Source organism: Cucumis melo, chromosome 3, assembly GCF_025177605.1.
Source record: "Cucumis melo cultivar AY chromosome 3, USDA_Cmelo_AY_1.0, whole genome shotgun sequence".
NCBI classification, from domain to species: Eukaryota; Viridiplantae; Streptophyta; class Magnoliopsida; order Cucurbitales; family Cucurbitaceae; genus Cucumis; species Cucumis melo.
The window spans coordinates 27,834,094-27,853,477 of NC_066859.1; the positions used below are offsets into that span (position 1 = coordinate 27,834,094).

The 19,384-nt window shown below is 36.6% G+C and overlaps 3 protein-coding genes across 3 annotated transcripts; 1 reads left to right on the plus strand and 2 right to left on the minus strand.

The window, feature by feature from the left end:
• Positions 1 to 191: 191 nt before the first annotated feature.
• LOC103488164 (early nodulin-93-like) lies at positions 192 to 2,627 on the minus strand. Its single transcript, XM_017044592.2, has 4 exons — positions 2,283 to 2,627; positions 1,850 to 1,911; positions 923 to 998; positions 192 to 670 (listed from the first exon to the last, which is right to left on the minus strand). Exons 1-4 carry the CDS (start codon positions 2,392 to 2,394, stop codon positions 570 to 572), a joined length of 351 nt encoding a protein of 116 aa, XP_016900081.1. The 5' UTR covers positions 2,395 to 2,627; the 3' UTR covers positions 192 to 569.
• Positions 2,628 to 3,455: 828 nt separating this feature from the next.
• On the plus strand, positions 3,456 to 3,860 carry LOC103488162 (oleosin Ara h 15.0101-like). The gene has a single exon (XM_017044471.1). It carries the CDS (start codon positions 3,456 to 3,458, stop codon positions 3,858 to 3,860), a length of 405 nt encoding a protein of 134 aa, XP_016899960.1.
• Positions 3,861 to 4,187: 327 nt separating this feature from the next.
• LOC103488163 (uncharacterized) lies at positions 4,188 to 18,561 on the minus strand. Its single transcript, XM_008446761.3, has 22 exons — positions 17,488 to 18,561; positions 17,106 to 17,221; positions 15,720 to 15,928; positions 14,826 to 14,945; positions 13,499 to 13,627; positions 13,291 to 13,416; positions 11,754 to 11,809; positions 11,567 to 11,666; positions 11,372 to 11,489; positions 10,302 to 10,511; positions 9,835 to 10,168; positions 8,568 to 8,661; positions 7,962 to 8,070; positions 7,468 to 7,739; positions 7,244 to 7,371; positions 6,833 to 7,067; positions 6,222 to 6,410; positions 5,825 to 6,111; positions 5,424 to 5,637; positions 5,068 to 5,310; positions 4,875 to 4,957; positions 4,188 to 4,753 (listed from the first exon to the last, which is right to left on the minus strand). The coding sequence occupies exons 1-22, from the start codon at positions 18,312 to 18,314 to the stop codon at positions 4,606 to 4,608; spliced, it is 4,347 nt and encodes a 1,448-aa protein (XP_008444983.1). The 5' UTR covers positions 18,315 to 18,561; the 3' UTR covers positions 4,188 to 4,605.
• Between the last annotated feature and the right edge of the window lie 823 nt (positions 18,562 to 19,384).

Below are 19,384 nucleotides of genomic sequence, written 5' to 3' on the forward strand. Positions count from 1 at the left end.
AAATGAATGAAGATATATACCAAATGTAAATCACATCCATAGCAGGGTGATATTGTACCTTAAATTGCATTTTCTCTGGTTGTTTATTAAAGTTCAAGATTAAACTTTAATCCAAAAGATGTCATGCTATCAGCAATCATCGGTGAAGAACTTCATTGACACTTGTATTTCAGGTTAACTTTAAGATAATCTTTAGCAACCAAGGAAGATAAACAATTTTCATTTAGCCTGGAAGCTTGAAATGATATTTCATATCAAGTAAATAATATTCAAGAAGAATGAAAGGGAAACAGAGTAAACGGCGGCATAAACCCTACTTGCACTCCAATATCCCAAATAAAGGGATAGATTAAGCACTAGAAAGTGATAAAAGGTGACTTTTTTTTTTTTTTGTTTTACATCCAGCCTGCCAAATCCAAGGCTTTGGCATTGGCAATTGGGAAGAAAATGTAGAACAAGTGAGAAACTAGATCTCAAACTGGAACTAAACATTGTGGAGCCATTTCTTCCATCATACAACAACAGGACTGACTGCTCCAGCCTCCAGCACAAGGCACTCAAAAGTGCATTTATGATCCTTGGTGTCTCAAGGCATTCTCTAATTGAGAGTTTCTTCTTGCACATTCTAAGATGGTTTTATCAGCAGTGATGAAGTAGGCAGCTATTGATGCTGTTCACAAATTAAAAGTAAAATGTTAATTCCTACAAGTAAGACCAAATTAAGACGACCTATTTTTGTAGATACTTCCATAATAACTTTTACTATTTTCTTTTACTTCCCTGAAGGGCAGCCAAATGGATTGGGCTCATACTTTCTAGGGGTTCACATTCGTACATTCACTTTATTCTGCTACAACTAGAATCTTTTAACTCTTTAGGCTTTTCTGAGTTTGAAATAAGTTTCTATATAAAAGCATTATACCTGCAGAAATGATGAGTGCCTGAGCAGTATAATTAAGGTTTGCTTTAGCCCAAGGAACTACTCGAACAGCAACCAACTGATGATAAAGCAGGAAAAGTATGTCAAACTTAAAAGAAAAATCCACAAATGCAGAAACACAAACATAAAAAAATGCAGTGGGACGAAGACTTTACTCTTCACTTGCTATTAGAATTCTTTTCAAAACTTACCACTTTGCCGACCACAAAAAGGTAATTTTCTAAAATTTCTCCTGTTTAAATTCTGCAATATTTCAGGCATAACCACTAAAACGACCAAAAGTATAAATACTCTGCAATGTGGTTTAATACTCCGCAATCCACAGAGCTTATAGTTTTTTGTTCAACAAAGGAAACAAGTTTTTATAAAAAAGGATTCAAGTCCCAAACAATTCCAAATCTGATGTCCAAAGAAGATCTCCTAAAGAAAATAAACCAAATAGCCTTTCGACAACCCACCAGGACCAAACTAATCGTTCATTTCTTACTACACCAACCATATGGAGACCAAGAATCATATTCTACGTCTGCCTATATCTTTATTTTCTCATAACTGCAGACCTAGAGTGGGAAAGCATCATATTTGGGAGAAGTTGAAATACAAGTATCCATAAAATTGACAAGTGCACTCAAGTAATTACATGGAATGCGCAAATATAGAGTACCTACACTACGAAGACATTACCCAATCCAATGCAATGAAATTGAAGGAAAGCTTTATGCCTTACCCATGACCTAGTGAACAACAGAACAGAATCTTGCATACTAACTATTTATCTTTATACCTCTTATAACTTATTAAGATCAACCTACTAATATGGTCAAATATATGCAACTTTAAACCTCAAAACAGAAAGAACAGACATAAAAAAAATACAAAAACAATAGCTTATTAAGTAAGATCTAATACCGTAGGTACTGCACTGGCAACACATGCAATAGAAGCGTTCTTGAAACCAGCACGAACACCTTCTGAAAAATTATACAAATGCTAACTAATGTAAGGCACAAAAGATGATGCGATTAATTATCTACAAAAGCTTGTCAATAAGCCAAATCTAAAAGAAGATAAAAGTGAGAAAAGCGATCATAAGAATGAATGCCCAACAATAAATAAATTAGGAATTTTTTTTAAAAAAAAAAACTCATTTTAATGAAAGAAAACATGGAGACAGATTCTATCTAATTCTTCCAATCAAATTAACCAGTGACGAGTAAGTATTGTTATACAGCAGCTGAAGAAGATCGAATCCATCACGCAAACACCGAGACTCCATTGCTTAAGTACGAATTCCAAATTCTAACAAACTACACAAAGGTTAATCGAGAGAGAAGTAAGAGACCTTGAGTACATCGCTTGGCGTTCGCGATTTTCCGCTCTTCAGCCGGCGAGGGAATTACAAAAGAATCCCTTCTGTGCACCCACAAATCCCTCAATTCCGATGGGATGCCCATTGTTTGTAGTAAGAATTAAGAAACCAAAACGGAAAATTCAGAGAAGTCGAATCGATGAGTTGTATTCAAAGTTCATGAATCCATCTTAAATTTATCTGCCACCGAAATTCGTCCGACCCAACAATTTTTTAATTGGAAATTAACCAATCGAAATTCGTTTTCGCCACCTAAACCCTCACCATCGACTCGACGCCGCCTGTTTCTATTTCATGTTCGATATTTTATAAGGTCAAAAGTCAAGAAATGTATAAAACCGTACGCATATAAAACAATAAAAATGTCATTAATTAATGTGATTACGGTATGAATAAAAAGCCTTCTTATTATATTTGAACTTTGTTGAATACATATTCGTTCATTTATACATTTTTTAATTTATTCTCTTTTTTCTTTTCTTTGTTAGAATGTCTCCAAAAATTGACATATAGTTGATAATTCACAACATTATAAAATAAAATTGAAATACGAATATTTAATTTATAGTATAAGTCCTTTTTAAGATAAAAATTAAAATAATTTAGATCATCATTAAAAAATTTAAAACGTTAAAGAATTTTATGAAAAATAAAAGGATAAGTATATTCGAAAACACAAAATTTATTTATATTTATATGTGAATTTCAAAATATATATTTTATGTCCACAATTTTCAAAAGCAAAAATTTAAAAGTAACATTGTTTTAAGTATAGATGGACCAAAATAATAATTTTGATATCTTGATATATATAATCGTAGATGTATTACGATATTTTATAATATTTTACTATATTTTTTATAAATATTTAGTTTATTTAAAATATTATTAGAGTTGGGTTAAAAAATTGTATGGTTTTTTTTTTGTTGTTGTTGTATAATTAACATTTTGATTGTTATTCAAAGGACGTGTCGTATCACGAAGATTGAAGGCCATGCAACTTGGACACGTACTACTCATAAGAACTCAATCAAAATCTTCTCTCTTTTTCCCATCCTTATTCTGTTATATACATATACATAAAGACAAACCCAATTTCAACATCATCAAAATCCAAAACCACAACGCCGGAGAGCCCTCATCATCATGTCCGATCGATCAAAGCCCTTATCCACCCATGCACTCTACAATTCCACTCCTTCCTCTCGCCAAACCGTCAAGTTCTTGACGGCGGCCACAATCGGCGCCTTCTTCCTCGTCTCTTCTGGCTTCACCATAACCGGAACAGTTCTACTTCTCATACTCTCCACTCCAATTCTCGTTCTCTTTAGTCCCGTTTTGGTGCCCGCGGTAACTGTTTTAGTCTTGGCAGCCGCCGGTTTGTTCTTCTCAGCAACTTGTGTGGTGGGAGCCGTAGCGGCGTTATCGTGGTTATACAGATATATGACGGGGAATCAGCCGGCGGGAGCAGAGCAGCTGGATTTTGCAAAGGATAAAATTGTAGAGATGGCGAAGGAGATGAAGGAGAAGGCTACACAAGAACTATATTAAATGGCTTCTTTAGGGTCTAAAGAACGAACCTTTGAGTGATGGAGTTGTGTATTTTAGTTGAGGTTCTTTTTTATGGTCTTTTTTCTTTTTCTTTTTTTCTTTGTTTGTTTCTTCAAAGTTTGAATTAAATCAAGAATTTCAGATCATGTAAACTGAAACTATGAAAGTTTGGAACATGAATGTCAAAATGAGATGGGAAAAATATGAAGATTCAGAATTATTAATTCACACAATTTCATTTGGTAACTGAGGTTATTACAGTGAAAAAAAAATGACCTTAATATCGAATCATCTAGTCAGTTAATTAGAAATGGTGAAGCCCCAGGATTGAGAAAAGAGGGTACATAAATGGGATTCAAAGGGCAATAACAAATCCCAAATTATATACAACACTGTAGACAAAAGGAAGTAGAGAAAAGGAAAAGAAGATGCTGGTCTTTTAAGAGGAAAAGAAAAAACAAAATGGATTTGATTACAATTGTGAACGCCTCTTCTTTTCTTTTTTTATCTATTTTGTTTGGATTTTAAATTAAGATTTGATTTTGATATTGATTGTTATCTATTTCTGGCCTAAGAGTCAAATTTTGAGTGTGTGGGATGAAATGGTAGAAAGAACGCCTGCTAGCTTGCTTGCCTGCCTGCCTACGAGCAAACCCATGTGTGGTAAAGAACTTTCCCTCCCCCAGAAAAAAAAGACAAGGTAGGAGAAAATAGAGTCTGTCATCAAGGTGAGCAATAAAAATCATCACGACTGCCAGAACATATCGAACTCGTTACTGTACAAGGATCGATCTTGGATCTCGAGATTCGCAACGTGCCAATTAATGAGTCGGGATTGGAAAAATTTACAAACAACCAATCCCGCTGGGAAGATCCACCATTCACTTTCATCCCTGCAAAACACACGAAATCATGTATTATTTATCTTCTCTCGTCAGTTTGGAGTTCTAATGGAAGTGAAGAAACAATAAAGAAATTCTTTTCTTTCTTGTGCACATTGAAGAAGCCTCTCACATGTTAATAGTCCATGGCTGATAGCTTGGATGTTTCGAGGATTGAGATTTTGAGTGAACATATCCACAGAGAAATGCAACCAACTGGGAAAAAGGGTTCAAAAAAACCATCAGATGCGATTGTCCAACAGAGAACACAAACACAAACAGGGTTGGCTCTTGAATGTTCAGGTAATGGAAGTGGGTAGACTTACAACATTGACCAAGGATGTGATGTTCCACAATGCATAGATGCGGGCGAGGCCTGCAGAACGCCTAGGTCCTTGGCTAAATAAGGCATTGATTCCAGCAGGGAATGGAAGGAGAATGCCGAGCGGCAAAATAAACAAGACTAGGAAAACGTCTGCCAATGAGAATGAAAACATCTGGAGCAGCGTAAGCAAAACCAAGCTGAAATCCCCTAGTAGCAGCATTGATATGACTAAACCAACAAGATCCTGCAGTTGGAAAAAGAAGACCATCAGTAAATGTAAGGTAATATACACAAACACCCTTCTTCAAACTTGAAACCATATTTGCCACGCGTGTTGGACAATGTTGAGATATATACCTGGTGGCCAACAGGTTTAGTGTTGTGAAGCACATAAGATAGAACGCAAGATATACTTCTCTTCTCCTGGAGCATTTGTAAACTGCTGACATCTAAAATGCCCCCATAAGACTTCTTTCGCCTTGCATGGCCTTCACTGGAAATATGATCTTGTCTTATATGTGTTTCTTCCCTCGAAAGGAGGGACTGATTTTCTCTTGGAATGTTCTTCACACTGGAAAACAAGGGGTAGAAGATAAAGAACAGCCCAAACGATGATGACCACAAAAGGATACCATAAACGTGCAAAGACATGCAAATATATCTACAGACTACAGCCCACCCTTGTCTGTTGGACAAAACTAAAAAAATCAAAAACTGTAAAGCACCCCTTCACTGTCTTCAGAAAAGATATGAATTACCGTGAAGTTTGATCATATTGTTCATATTCACGATAACTTCTTATGGCCGGAGGACTGATGTCTTCAGCAGCATATATAAGAAGACCGTACTGGCAATAACCACAGGTTGTAGCCTGAAACCACGCAAGATCCACACGAATGCCATGATTCCTCAAAGCAGGATTTGCAACATTTTCCAGCCATCTAACAACAGGTAAAAATGTCGATCTAAGCTGACCACGACGAACCAAACGTAACTGTGCATTCAGGCCAGCAACCATGCGGTACCATGTTGTAGGTGGTAGAACCTGCAAATCAAAATATAGAACCCATCAGAATTCCAAAAGACAAATCTATTAAATATGATTGTTTACACAACTAAGTATTAAACTTGAGTTCCTTGTCTCAATTTGCAAACCTGGCTCATGAGACTAGTAAGAATGTTGTCGTTATGAAGTGAAAAAGAAGCCATGTAACTTCCATCGCCTCCAAAGAGTAAAGCCAGTGGAAATCTTTGATTCAAACGAGGAGGAAGATCGGTTCTTTTTTCGTCTCCACCCAGAAAGAAGTCCACAAATGCAAGCATTAGATCGGATGTTGCCGCAACCTAAAGTCGCACAAAAGATCAGTAAAAATCACCAGATGCCAAACATCATGCACTAAGCTGACTACTTCCACGTGTAGGTTGGAGAGAGCAGTTACAGAAAGAAAGAACAGATGGATAATGCATAATTCACAATTAGTGAAACAATTTTTTAAAAATAATTACTATAATATTAAAATCTACAAATACTTTCATTTAGAAAAATAGAAACCAGAACGGCACAAAAAAATGCAAGCCCTCGAGAGGAAACTCTACTAAAACTAAGGGTTCCAATAAAATTGTTTTTAAAAATTTAGACACCGAGGGCGTCCTTGGGGTGATCTCGTTATAAAAATATACCTTTTCTAAGACATAATTTTATACCAAAGAAAAGTAAGTTCAATATTAGACAAATAAAACACAATATAAATACAAATGAACCAAACCTTAATGCCTTCATAAAGAGCACGAGAGCGGCAAGATCGCAAGCAAGCATGATCATATTCTGACCTAACAAACTCACGTAGATGTTGCAGTTTCAGCCTTCGACGCCATTGTTGCCATGACCACGCAAGAGGATACGCAAGAGCAGAAAGAATGCTGTATACTGCACCCTCCCACCATTGATATGCTGCTATAGCATTGATCTCATCCACAAATCTATTAAATGCACTCTCATATCTGAATATCAAAATATAGAACTCAAGTGTTAATCCAGGAACAAGTGCATGGCTATAGACAAAAGTTCTAGATAAGCCATCATTATTGGATTGGTAGCAAGTCGCTAAATACAAAGTAAAATATTGCAGGTATGTATTCAACAAAATGCATTGAAGCAATAAATCATTATTACTTACACAATCTCTTTCAGTTGTTCTGGAGGAGAGTGTGAAAGATGCCACGGTTCACTAAAGGTGTTTGGACCCGTAAAGTACATTCTATACACATGACTTTGAGATTCCTCAGCTCTATTTGTTTCTAAGACCTAAATCATATAAAGCACTTTGTCAATAAAAACTTCATTCATTAAGTATTTAGGATGACTCTGAAGGACTAGTGGTCATTCGATTTAGAGAAAAACCTCATTCAATGATTCCAGGAAAGGAAAGGAATGATCAATTTGAGATCCATGTTGAGTGGGTACAGGGCCAGGTAGCTCATCCACCCCGACAAATTTCATCCGCGCAACACTAAGCACCAATGCCAGCAGAACAAGCAGGCCAAGTAGGAGACCACAAAAGAGCCAAGGACCACCAAATGTATAAATTAACTCTTCAAGGGCAGTATAACATTTCGGCATATGGTATCTATCTGAAATGCATCTGTAAGGGCATGGAGTTTCTGCAATCCCACCTGAAAAAGTTGATAAATGAGGTTAGCTGACATTGCATACGATCTTAACCTTGAATCTTAAAATTAGTCTATAGAAGTTAAATGAATAAATTCACAGATCGAGGTAAACATGCTATTTCTGCACAAAAAATTATAGTCACTATCAAAAACCACAAAACAGTACATCCATTAGCCACAGCTTCTTCAATGAATTTGAAGATCAGAATATGAATAAGAAAATACCTCGAACAGACACATAAATGGCACGATGTGGAAGCTCATCAGGGGGGCATTGTCGGCAAAGAGATCTATCAGATCCACTAACATTCTTGAATGTACCCGCAGGACATTCCTGGAAACAGTAAAGATTATTTACCCGATAGAAAGGGAACGACAGAGAATTAATAAACCTAATGTTCTAATTAAATTCAGAAAAGTTTCTTTATAAAGATTTGTGCCTATGGTGGATGGAACATGGCTATTGTTGAAGCATTGATTATTTTCGTGACACTAGATGATTGTATACCTTAAGAGATTTTCAAAAGCAATTGAATTATTTAAAATATTTTAGAATTTTGAATAATGGAATTATAACCGAAAAGAGGAAATGAGAATCTACACATGCTTTTTTTTTTAGACGGAGACAAGAAGAATCTACACATACTTAATGTAACAATTCAACATTTTTTAAGATATTCTCTGGAAAGTGTTTGAAAGAAATTCAAAATGTTTGGAAAATGTGGTGTTTTCATGTCAGACGTGTTCGTTGTTTCTGGAAAAAAAAGAATAAACATTTTTTAGATACGAACCAAACTATGTAGAAACCTATCAAAAGGACCCAAAACATACCTCACAAAATGTTCCATAAAGACCTTTAGGGCACGCTTTTCCAGTCACAGTACCATTTTTACCACCACCACCCTGTTCACCACCTGTACCTCCACTGCATAAAAACAAACAATTGACAGTTAAAAGAGAGGATTGATTCCTCTTGCTAAATTGGAAAAAGAGAATCCTCGAACTTCAGAATGCAATTACAACTGCTGAAATGAATACAGCCGGTGCCAGTGGCATCATATCAAGTTACAACAAAACAAAAGCTACAAAGCACCATAACATAAACAGAAAATCCAGAAACTTTAATATTATGGAGTTAACAAGGAGTGGTATATCTACTTCAAGAAGAGATGGCACTTCTATCATCCATTTACCAATCAGACAAACTCATCCGACCAACTTTGCTTTACACTCTTGTCAGAAATATTTACATAAAAAAAGAATTTTATCGATTTAATCTGACTGAGGTCAAAAATATCAAATAAGAAAAGTAGGTGGGTTTTAGAGAAGCAGGAATCATAAGTTGATCTGAGAAGGGACGGCCTTAAACAGGTGAAGCTCTTCCTCTCGTTTACGGCCCTTGGCAGCATCAATGCCTCGAATAACATCCAAGAGAGAAAACCCTCCTCCAGATTCACCTCATATTTGTGCGGTGTGTGCAAAGGGAGCAAAGAATCCATCTCACATCTCTTCACAATTTCCAGTTTTGCTTCCAAGATTTGGCATTTTTTTGTAATTTATTGGTGCTTCCATTGGGCAGACCTAACCATAATGAAAAGTTTGCTTCTTAGAGGCGCTCTATGGCTGGTGGTTTAGAGAAAAGGCCAGAGTGCTATGCTCCAACGCTGCACTGCTACCTCATGAATTATTTGAAAGAAAAGGACGTTAGGAACTCTCTTTTTCTGAGGAACAAGAGATAAAGCAACATTAGGATCTTCTCAAAGAAGAAGTATAGTTGACGACCTAGTACATTTTTGCAACTAATGGGTTACCAAACCCATGCTGTTTTTTAGATTGAAGGGCCTTCAAGCTCCCTCTGTTTCGAGAAAGGATGCCTTGTAGGCTCGTCCTTTGGTCCCTTAGGCATGTGGCTGGTTTCTTTTTATTCCACAAAAAAGAAGAAGAAGAAGAAGAAGAAGAAGAAGAAGAAATCCCAAATGACTCAAAATCCAAAATAACAGGCCTGATAAATGAGTTGCCAAACAAGTATCCTGTACCATTGTCAGAGTTTAGAAATGAACACCATAACATAGAACTTAGTATGGGCAAATGTACTAACCGGGTACCAATGTGTCCTTTCACACTAGCAATGGGCTGGTACACATCTCCTGTAGGTATGTCGGCCCAATGAAAGTGAATCCTTCCTCCACCACCTCCACCACTTCCATTTGCTAGACTATATCCACCAACACTTGAAAGAATAGCAGATGGACTAAGAGCCAGGGTATGAACAAACAAAAGGATAGTTCCACCAGACCCTCCCCCAGGGCCTGTACTAGACTCTTGAATATCAGTCAACTTTTTCACTGCAGTTCCGTTGAAATTATCTCCATCAGACGTCACTGAACCTTCAATGAGCAAGTTTGACAATGGATGCGCTAATGAGCCCATCACTGCATATTTAACAAAAATAAAGCAAAGGAATTAAATGACTATTGAGCTAATTTAATAGAAGCTTATTCATCTAGAATCAAGTCTCAAAATTTGAAAAAGAACATCCACAAAGAAGATGCAATATAAATTCACCTATTATGCCTCCTCCTGAAGAGAAACTAGCTAAACTGTCATTTCCACTACCGCTACCAAGCTCACAGGGAAGATCTGCCTCCCCATAAGAGACGCCACCTGGGACACAGTTATTATTGAAGCATCCTTCCCCACCTCTACCACCATACCCACCACCACTGTATATTCCATTGCCTATGACATTCCCTCTTCCCACACCTCCAGTGCACCCTGCAATTGCAAAAATGATCAAATTAGAAAAGAAAAAAGAAGTGTTTTTTCCAACCAAATACAGCTATGTAGTATAAGCTAGAAACAAAACAAACAAGCGAATAGAATTGACAAGTAGAAAGATAGTCCTCGAGGTAACTTGGAACCTAAGCACCCTCCCATTGTCAGTAATCCTTGTATGTTTTTCCCTTGATTTTTCAGGAGGGACGGAGTGGATACTGGATAGGATACAATTAATCTTTTATTAAACATTAGTATCGTTGATAAGGCATCAACCGAAGTGAAAATCCAAGGGATAACAAAAACATAGTTATAAAAATTGAAAAGACTTTTTTTTTGTAAGAAAAAAATGAAATAAAGAAAAACCAATAAATTAGAGATAGAACTCCAGAAATAAGTCTTCTACTGAACATTTCCCAAATTTCCTTCTCCTAACTATAAATACTCCCGGGGAAGTCTATGGTTTCTCCTGACAAGAGACAATCCAGACAATTCACTGAAACCAGAAGCTTCTCCTGGAGCAAGTCTCATGCAAAATTCTCCATGAAAGTTACTGCCCTCTTTGCTTATTCCATTTGGTGACAACACTTCTCTCTTAAAACTGTAACAGACTCCAATCATCTCATATGCCACTAACACTAAGTCGTGCAAAAATTAACTTCCAACGCAAAACAGAACAGCACCTTGTCAGTTAATATACGATAGGAGTAGGTTGTTTATCAATTATCATATTATTAGAACTTCAAAATTAAGCACCTATGTATCAGAACTTTTGGGTGTGAGTGTGAGGATGCACGGCAAAGCAAAAGAAATAAATGAAAACAAAAACATGTGATACATGAAGACACAAATCAACCTACCCATCCCAGCTGCACTGATCATCCCATAAGACTGGACGGTTATGGTTCTTGCCCTGTGGAAATGAACAACTGAACCTTTGATAAGTCCCTCTACAGTGATATCTTCAACTCTGCAGATCTGAAAAGGCAACAAAGTGTCATATCACTACAGAAATGTAAAGTTCATGGCATACTCCGTTCCATTCTAATAAGCACCTGAAGGGTGAAAGCGAGTGATGAGTTCACATTGCAATCTTCAGGAGGATAAAATAGTTCCATGGGGCAGTCTTGGTCTTCACAGTAAAGCTTAGGAGTTCTATCAAATGCGAAAATGAAAATTAGTAGGTTCGAAAGGACAACTGATGCGCACGAGATGAGAAACAAAGGCCAGTTTCAAACTTACACAGCATTTTTTGTTGCATCGTCTACAGGCCCTCGTAAAATAGATCCAGGGCCAACCTTTTTCCCAAAATGGATAACCAAATTAACAACCAAACACCAAAACAATAAGCATACCAAGCCACACATTGTATATTGTTTGTTTGTTTGCGTTAAAACAAGGGATTTAACAATTTTATTAATAAACTAGTGAACTTCACAAAGAGTAGTTGCAAGTCGCAACCATGCATAGATTGGAAGTTGTAGACTGAAAAAACATCTTATGGGAACAAAAGACTGTAAGAGGATTCCAAAAAATCGTGTACTATTGACCTTTAAATTCCTACCAAACTTGAAATGTGAGTTAAGCCATGCGCCAGTCAAAGAAAATGCAGTAACAATTGTAATCTATTATCCCCATCAAGAAGTACAGTCAAACACACAACCTACTGTTCCTTTGCCTGTTCCTTATCATGAAGAGAGTAAAAGTAATTCAATTTTCAGGAGAAATCTACATCCTTCGGTCAGACATATTTGGATAATACAACTTTCCAACATGACTTAAGGAATTACCAAGTCCCTATAACTTGGACTCTTCGAGTCAACTTCAATGTTTTAAGGTAGACTTTGGGGAGAAATCACTTGTCAAACCAGCTACAAAGAGAAAACTCCTTTTCAGGAAAAAAAAAAAAACATTTGTTGATATAGCCTTAACTTATATTCCCTTTACACCATTTTAGACGGTTTGTTGAAAGCAGTCGGTCTCTTCTTTGATTCTGGATCTTCATCATTAATCAGTCATTTTTTTGTTGGCCCTTCATTATTTTCCTGGTTCATTCTTCGGGAGTTGTTGGAGTTGAGGTTCTTTGTTGTTTGTTTTGCGTTTGTTCGAGGTTAAGTCTATTCAAGTGGTTCTCTTCGGTAAACATTTATTTTTAGTAATGTGTTTATTTTGTTTCCTTTTAATTATTCTGAAGAGCTTTTGTCTCAATATTGTAATTGGGAAAACTCAGACTACTGATACGCCCGGGTGTTCCCTGATTCTATCAAAAACAGGATCATCAATGCTAATTTGGACGAGATCTACAATTTCCCATTCCAAAGAAGACAGATGAATGCTAAACCTACAAGTTCCATTTCTTCCATATGCAAAATCGTTGCCCAAGTTCATTTACAAAGACTCAAAATTGTCCTTCCAAACACAATTACCCGTGATCATCCCCATTTCATTCCAGGAGAAAGATTGATCGCAGATGCCTCTCACGTTGTCAAGTAGACAATGACTATTAATTATACTATCAATGTCACAGGCCCATAGACAAGCCAATAAATTAAACCCCTGAAGTGAGACATGGTTTTCATCCCCTCTTGTATAATTTCCATATCATCAATGAAAATTTTTATAATCTAAAAATTTCAAAGACAAAACTAAGTTGATCCAATCAAGACATGAGATAAGTATGCTTTTATCAAAAAAACATATATATGCGTGTGTATGTATGTATGTATGAGATAAATAATAAACTGATAGTTAATCAAAAATCAAATTTAGTGATACTTACATGAATACTATAAAATAAAGACAGAACCAGACGCTGGGCTTCAATCCAATCTCCAGGACCTGACAAGTTCAATAAACCTTGTCCATGGACTCCCAGGTTAGCATTAGAATGTATAACAGATGATTCCTATATCAAAAATAAAAGAATGAGATGCTTTAAAATGGAAGGCTACAAAAAATAAATGTTGAGGAAGTTGTGATTAAATTACCCGAAGAACAATTAAATTACTGGCCTCAAGCAAGGATGTCACAACGCCTGAATCCCCACCTCCATCTATAAGCAATTTAGAATTCCACATCAAAAACATTTTCACTGACATGCGTAGAGCCCCATATACCTGGAATTGTAGACCAAGGATTCTCAAATCACCACACAAATAAGTTACAAACCAAAGTGCACATATTTTCAGTGCCGAGAAAGGACATTGGCAATACCCAACATGCTACATACCCAAAAGAACTGAATAAATTAGATTAACCTAATCATATATACAATAGCACACAAGAATACAGGGAATCAAAAGCATATAATATTAGTACTACCAATGCAATGCACCTATTTCGGTGCCAAAAAAGGAAAAACTTTTTCTCCTTCCTTGTTTAATAGCTGTTTCTTACACCACCATCACCACCAAAATAAAGTTGTAAAAAAAAATGAAAAGAAGGAACTTCAGAAAGGAGAAGATTTAGCTGAAAATGAGCAAGGAATGTTTATACTTAAAGCAGTATTTATTTACATATTTATACATGTGTGAAACCAAAGTTACGGTTGGGAATGGGGGAGGAAATACTAAAACTAGGAAAACAAACAGAATCAATGTTCATGACCAGTCACCCTAGTTACCTATTTTCTAAGCAGTCATATTTCAGATATAACGAAACTATACTAATAATTCTTTATATCGTATTGTGTGCATGCATCTGTAGACAAACACTGAAATGCATGAAACAAAAAGGTTTCATCCTAACAAACATTAGTGATCAAGATCACTGTTGGACCTGAACTTCCATAGAGGACTTTCAAGGAAGTAAGAATATAGTCCCTAAACTTTGATTAGTAGCAATTTAGTCCATGTCCATAAACTTACATATTTGTATAAATTAGTCCTTGAACTATAGCACGTATCAATTTAGTCCCTATACTTTTAAATATCCAACAATTTCGTCCCTATCATGAAAATCTCATCAAACTTAATTGCCAATTATGATTACAAAATGACTAATATAATTAATAAACAAACTTAACCTTTAATTAGTCTTGCATAAGAAAATTCATTAAATCTTGATAGCATTATCATCACTGGGACTAATCATTACAAAAATGTAAAGGACTAAACTGATACATGTTAAAATTCAGGAACTAAAATGTTACGAATTTGAAAGTACCTGATTAAATAGTTTTAAGTGTTACTTCCATGAAATTTTAAGGGCTAAAAGTGATCGTAACCAACATTGGTTCTCTAAATCATGACAGGCTTAAAAATAAATGTACTGCAGGCATAAAGAGCATAACTGTAGGCCACAGAAAAATGTTACCTTGATTTCTGAGTTGCTCATTAAAAGTTCTTCTGCTAATAGCTCAAACTCTGAAGAGGCATAGTGCGCCAGCCCAAAACTTAATACTCCGCCAGATAGAAGGCTAATCTGACCTTGAACCTAGTTAATAGTATTGAAAACCAACATTAAGATTGTCAATAGAGCTCATTCCAACATAACCATCATAATCAAATGAGAGCTTGCCATGCACAATATGATCCTAGCATCATTTTTTAAACCAACTACCAAGCCATCCAAACAAATGATATTGACAGAATATTTTCTAAGGGACAAAGCACATAAGACTCAGAAATCAACATCGGCTAGAATACTAAGCTCAGTACAACTCACCTAAACTATTAGCTAATTTGGCAAAATAACAAAGACCAAAAAAATTGAACAAGTGTGGTTCATCAAATAAGAAAACAGGGAGCACAAAATATCAGAAGAGCTAGACAGTTAATTGTATCACTATAGGGATAAATCAGAACACATATATAAAGTTGTTGTCAAAACAGGGAAAATGCAGAGAGACAGTAAATATTAATCACCCATAGGCAATATAAAGGAAAGCCAAAACTAAACGTTGAAAAAGGCATTTGTGAGACGTGATGTAGGATGAAATGCTAGAAAATCAGTATAATCTAGGTTGTGTTTGTATAATTGTTAATTTTAAATCAAGTAGTGTGTAATTAGTTGTTGAAATTCATATGTTCATCACTATCTTGTCGTAAGACTACAAATAGGAAAAGCAAGTATATGTTTATAGGGTTTGTACTACATATATAGCTCATACGGAATGGTTCATGCTATTCTGTAATGTAGCACTTCTCCATATCCAGATTTCTCATGCTGAGTGAACAATCTAAACTAAGTTTCAGGTTAACTACAAACCTGAACACGACTCCAGAGCAAAGGAACAGAAGCCCTGGCATAATTTCGAACATAAACATTTGTCATGAGTGGTTGATTAGGGAACTCCAAAAGAAGTGTATCTGTATCTGTTGTCAGGTTATGATTGGAAATTGTAAGGCTTCGAGGAACAGCATCATACAGAGTTCCAGCACCGCCAGAATTTTCTGGACAAGCCAAACTACGTCCCCCTACATATATAAATATATATTTAGCATCTAGCAATACTACTAATGAATTAACACAATGACAACCATAATAAGCAATCAAAGGTACATTGCATATAAGCAGTTCCTACCATCACTGCCAACAGATAAGTTCCCAAGTACCAAAGAAATATTGTAGAAAAATTTTGTTGCAGATAGATAAACGAAGTCCAGCCAATCTTGCTTTCACTCACATTAGATGAAGGAAAAAAAATATTGAACATGATATTGAGTACCACAAAGAAGGGAACAACAAACAGGAAGTGCTAAATGAAGGGAAAGAATAAGAAACAAGGAGACTCCCAAGCAGGATGTTTCTAAAGTCCATCCAATGTATAGGTATTTATGCTGCTAGAAACAAGAGCAAGTCTCCCAAGTAAATAGAACATTTTGTCTGGTTCTAAACCAGCATCAAGTTTTAATACTAAACATAATTTTAGGTTCTGGCAAGATACATCATCTCCACTCTGAAAATACTTTTTAAGTTTTGCCTTCTTTTTCTTGTGGGTTAGATGCTTCAACACATTATTGAAATATTGTTTCTTCAAAGTATTAGAGTATAGTCACAACAGAGCATGGGGAAGGAAAGGATAAAAATGTCGTTCAATGAAAAATCATCACCAAGCCTCCACCCTTATATTCTGTAAATTTACTCCTCTTTACTCCAATTTTCATAGTCCTAAATATCTTATGCCTTATAGAAGATCTTTTTTCCATAATCCCCCATGGCTGGGGGTTTCGCTTTCTCCACGCTTCTGTAACATTTCATACTTAATACTACCAATAAAATACTTCGTTCCATATCCCAAAGAAAAATACCAATCTAACAATATGAGCTTCAAACCATGGAACTAAAACATAATATATCCAGCCTTTCCCCATGCAGATTTATGGAGTCCAATAAATATCTTGACAAGAAAATGAAACATAAATTGAAGAATAAAATTCATGCATGCATAGATACATACATAAATGTCATCACACACATATATATATGCATTTCTGGCTGTGTATGGGTGATGGTTATGTGTTTGTATACATGTGCGGTGTGCAAGTATGTGTATACTAATATATTTTAGATGCTGCATATTATTTTGTCACATAGTCGACGATTTTGTAACAAATACAACACTGAAGCTCACCAATCGCTAATAATGCTCACCATGAACAAAAATTTGAGGATCATCATGCCTGCTGAAAATGTCAACAGCGATTCTTCCACCACCACCCCCACCATATCCATCACCTCCACATGCACTTATCTTGCCATCACCAATCCTGTTCTTCACAAACAAAATACTTTAACATTCATTTTTTTCCATGTCCATTTTTATGAAACAGTAAAAGAACCAAATTGTTTCTAAAAAACAGTAAAACAGAAACCATCTGAACTAAGCCCTCTAATATTCTCACTTATCTACAAGAAGGAAAACTCATATAGCTCTCACGCAAATAACATTACCAAACAAATTGGAGGATATACATTGGAAAGATGAAATTAAAGAAATCAGACAAACGGATAGGGAGATAAGATAGATACTTACATTTTGTGAGCAAGGATATAGATGCTGCCACCTGACCCACCTCCACCTTTAGTCCCCCCATCACCCCCATCAGCCAGAACAACCCCATCAATTACAAGAAGGTCAGCAACATTCAACTTCACCTTCCCGCCACCCTTTCCACCATAGTCTACCTCCTTGCTCGTTGAACCACCTCGGCTACCAAAACTGCTAGGCTTCTGCAGCGATGCCCATGAGTACGCATCCCCTCCCCAGACGTCCTCCGGAAGCTTACTTTTATCCGTCAAACAACATGCTCCTCTCCCGCCATGACCCCCTCCTGCTCCATCAACACTTTGTGGCGTACCACTGGTCTGTGACGGCGGATTCCCAGCTAAAGCCGTCGTGTTCACCACAGACCCATTAAGAAAACTAGCATTACAGGCGGCCAATTCAAAGCTCCCGGTAAATATAGACGAATCATTGCTCAACGTAAAATTGCCAGTAATGTTAATAGTAATCGAACACCCTGGTTTAAGACAATTAAATTTCACCCCAGGCAGGATATAAAAATTCCCCTTCCCGGCTATATACACGTCATGAGTAAGGTTCAAATCGTTGACAATCTGACATGTAGTATCCAACGAGCCGACACCATCTAAATCAAGGGTGCAGGAAACTGAAGGTGGATGAGGCGGCGGTGGCGGTGGGGCCGGCGGCGAGTAATCCTGATGAAAAAGAAACGCATCGTAATCGAGAATGGAAAATTCATTGTCGGCCGTGGATGAGAGAACAAAGTGAAACTCTGTAACAACAACAACAATCACTACAAAGAAAAGAGAAATGGAGCGGGAGTGGAATCGAGCCATTCACTACTGTCAAGAGTCATTAGGTCAGAGAATGTAAAGATTTGTAGATGAATTATGAAATGCAATAATTAAGGCCAAAACTAATTCCACCATGAATACAATCTCATGAATTTCAATGGTGAGAAAAAACCCCCCGCTCAATCAACCTCCCACTGAAAACCCTAGAAATCGCCCAACAAAAACACGAACGGAGAAGGTAAGATTGAGGTGTTTTTTTTTTTTCTTAAGACCAAATGAGAGAGAAGGAAGGGGTCCTTTACTTATTTCCTGGACGACTAAAAATGACACGGAAAATATTCCAAAGCGGCTTGATCTCAATACGCTCTTCCACGTGTCATCAATTCATTCGTCCAACTCTATCGTCAACTCTCTTTTTTGACTTTTACTTGTTTTCCCGCGCGGGGGTTGGCACGTGTGGAGGTTAATCGTGGTACTTTGTCACATTCATCATTAAATCATAATGAACCCTACTCTTATATCAATAGCGTGCAAACCACTCGCTATTACCAAACGACGACGTCCTAATGGAATCCGTCGAACCCGTCGTTTTCTTGTCCGAGCGAGTGTTGTTCAAGCGCGTGCGTGAGAGAGGTTCATTTACGGAGATGGGGTGTGATAATATGTTTGTTTGTAGGGATGTAGTTTTGTCACGGACCAATGGGGAGGAGACAGGTAGGATATTGGTCAAGGTTTTTGACTAATTTTCAACGGAAAGGCGAGGCGTGATTGGGCTGTGACAGGGGGGTCACTTTCGGAATGGATTTGGTGGTGATCGTATTGATTGTCACGAAGGCAGTGAAAGGGAGAAGACGTGTGAAATTTTTGGAAAGACAACACTACTTATTGCAAGCTTAACACCAACTCAACATTCAATTTTTTTCTTTTCTTTTTATAAATTCTATTCCTGTTTATTAATAGAAATGTTTGTTTTCAACTTTTCAAAAGTTAATTGGAAAATTATTGCTCTTAAATTTAATTACGATTTCATTGGTTTCATTACTATTTAATCTTTTCTATATTTGTATTTCCTTTCCGTTGTTAGATTCTTTTGTGTCTACTTATTAGGTAAT

What these genes read in the sequence shown, in the direction of transcription:
- LOC103488164 (XM_017044592.2), bottom strand. Translation starts at nt 2,394, where the DNA reads ATGGGCATCCCATCGGAATTGAGGGATTTGTGGGTGCACAGAAGGGAT. An exon ending in CGCCAAGCGATGTACTCAAG is followed by an intron (nt 1,912 to 2,282) that starts GTCTCTTACTTC and finishes ATAATTTTTCAG; the next exon opens with AAGGTGTTCGTGCTGGTTTC. An exon ending in TTGCCAGTGCAGTACCTACG is followed by an intron (nt 999 to 1,849) that starts GTATTAGATCTT and finishes CTTTATCATCAG; the next exon opens with TTGGTTGCTGTTCGAGTAGT.
- LOC103488162 (XM_017044471.1), top strand. Translation starts at nt 3,456, where the DNA reads ATGTCCGATCGATCAAAGCCCTTATCCACCCATGCACTCTACAATTCC.
- LOC103488163 (XM_008446761.3), bottom strand. Translation starts at nt 18,314, where the DNA reads ATGGCTCGATTCCACTCCCGCTCCATTTCTCTTTTCTTTGTAGTGATT. An exon ending in CAATATGATCAAACTTCACG is followed by an intron (nt 5,638 to 5,824) that starts GTAATTCATATC and finishes CTTGTTTTCCAG; the next exon opens with TGTGAAGAACATTCCAAGAG. An exon ending in TCACATCCTTGGTCAATGTT is followed by an intron (nt 4,958 to 5,067) that starts GTAAGTCTACCC and finishes CCTTTTTCCCAG; the next exon opens with TTGGTTGCATTTCTCTGTGG.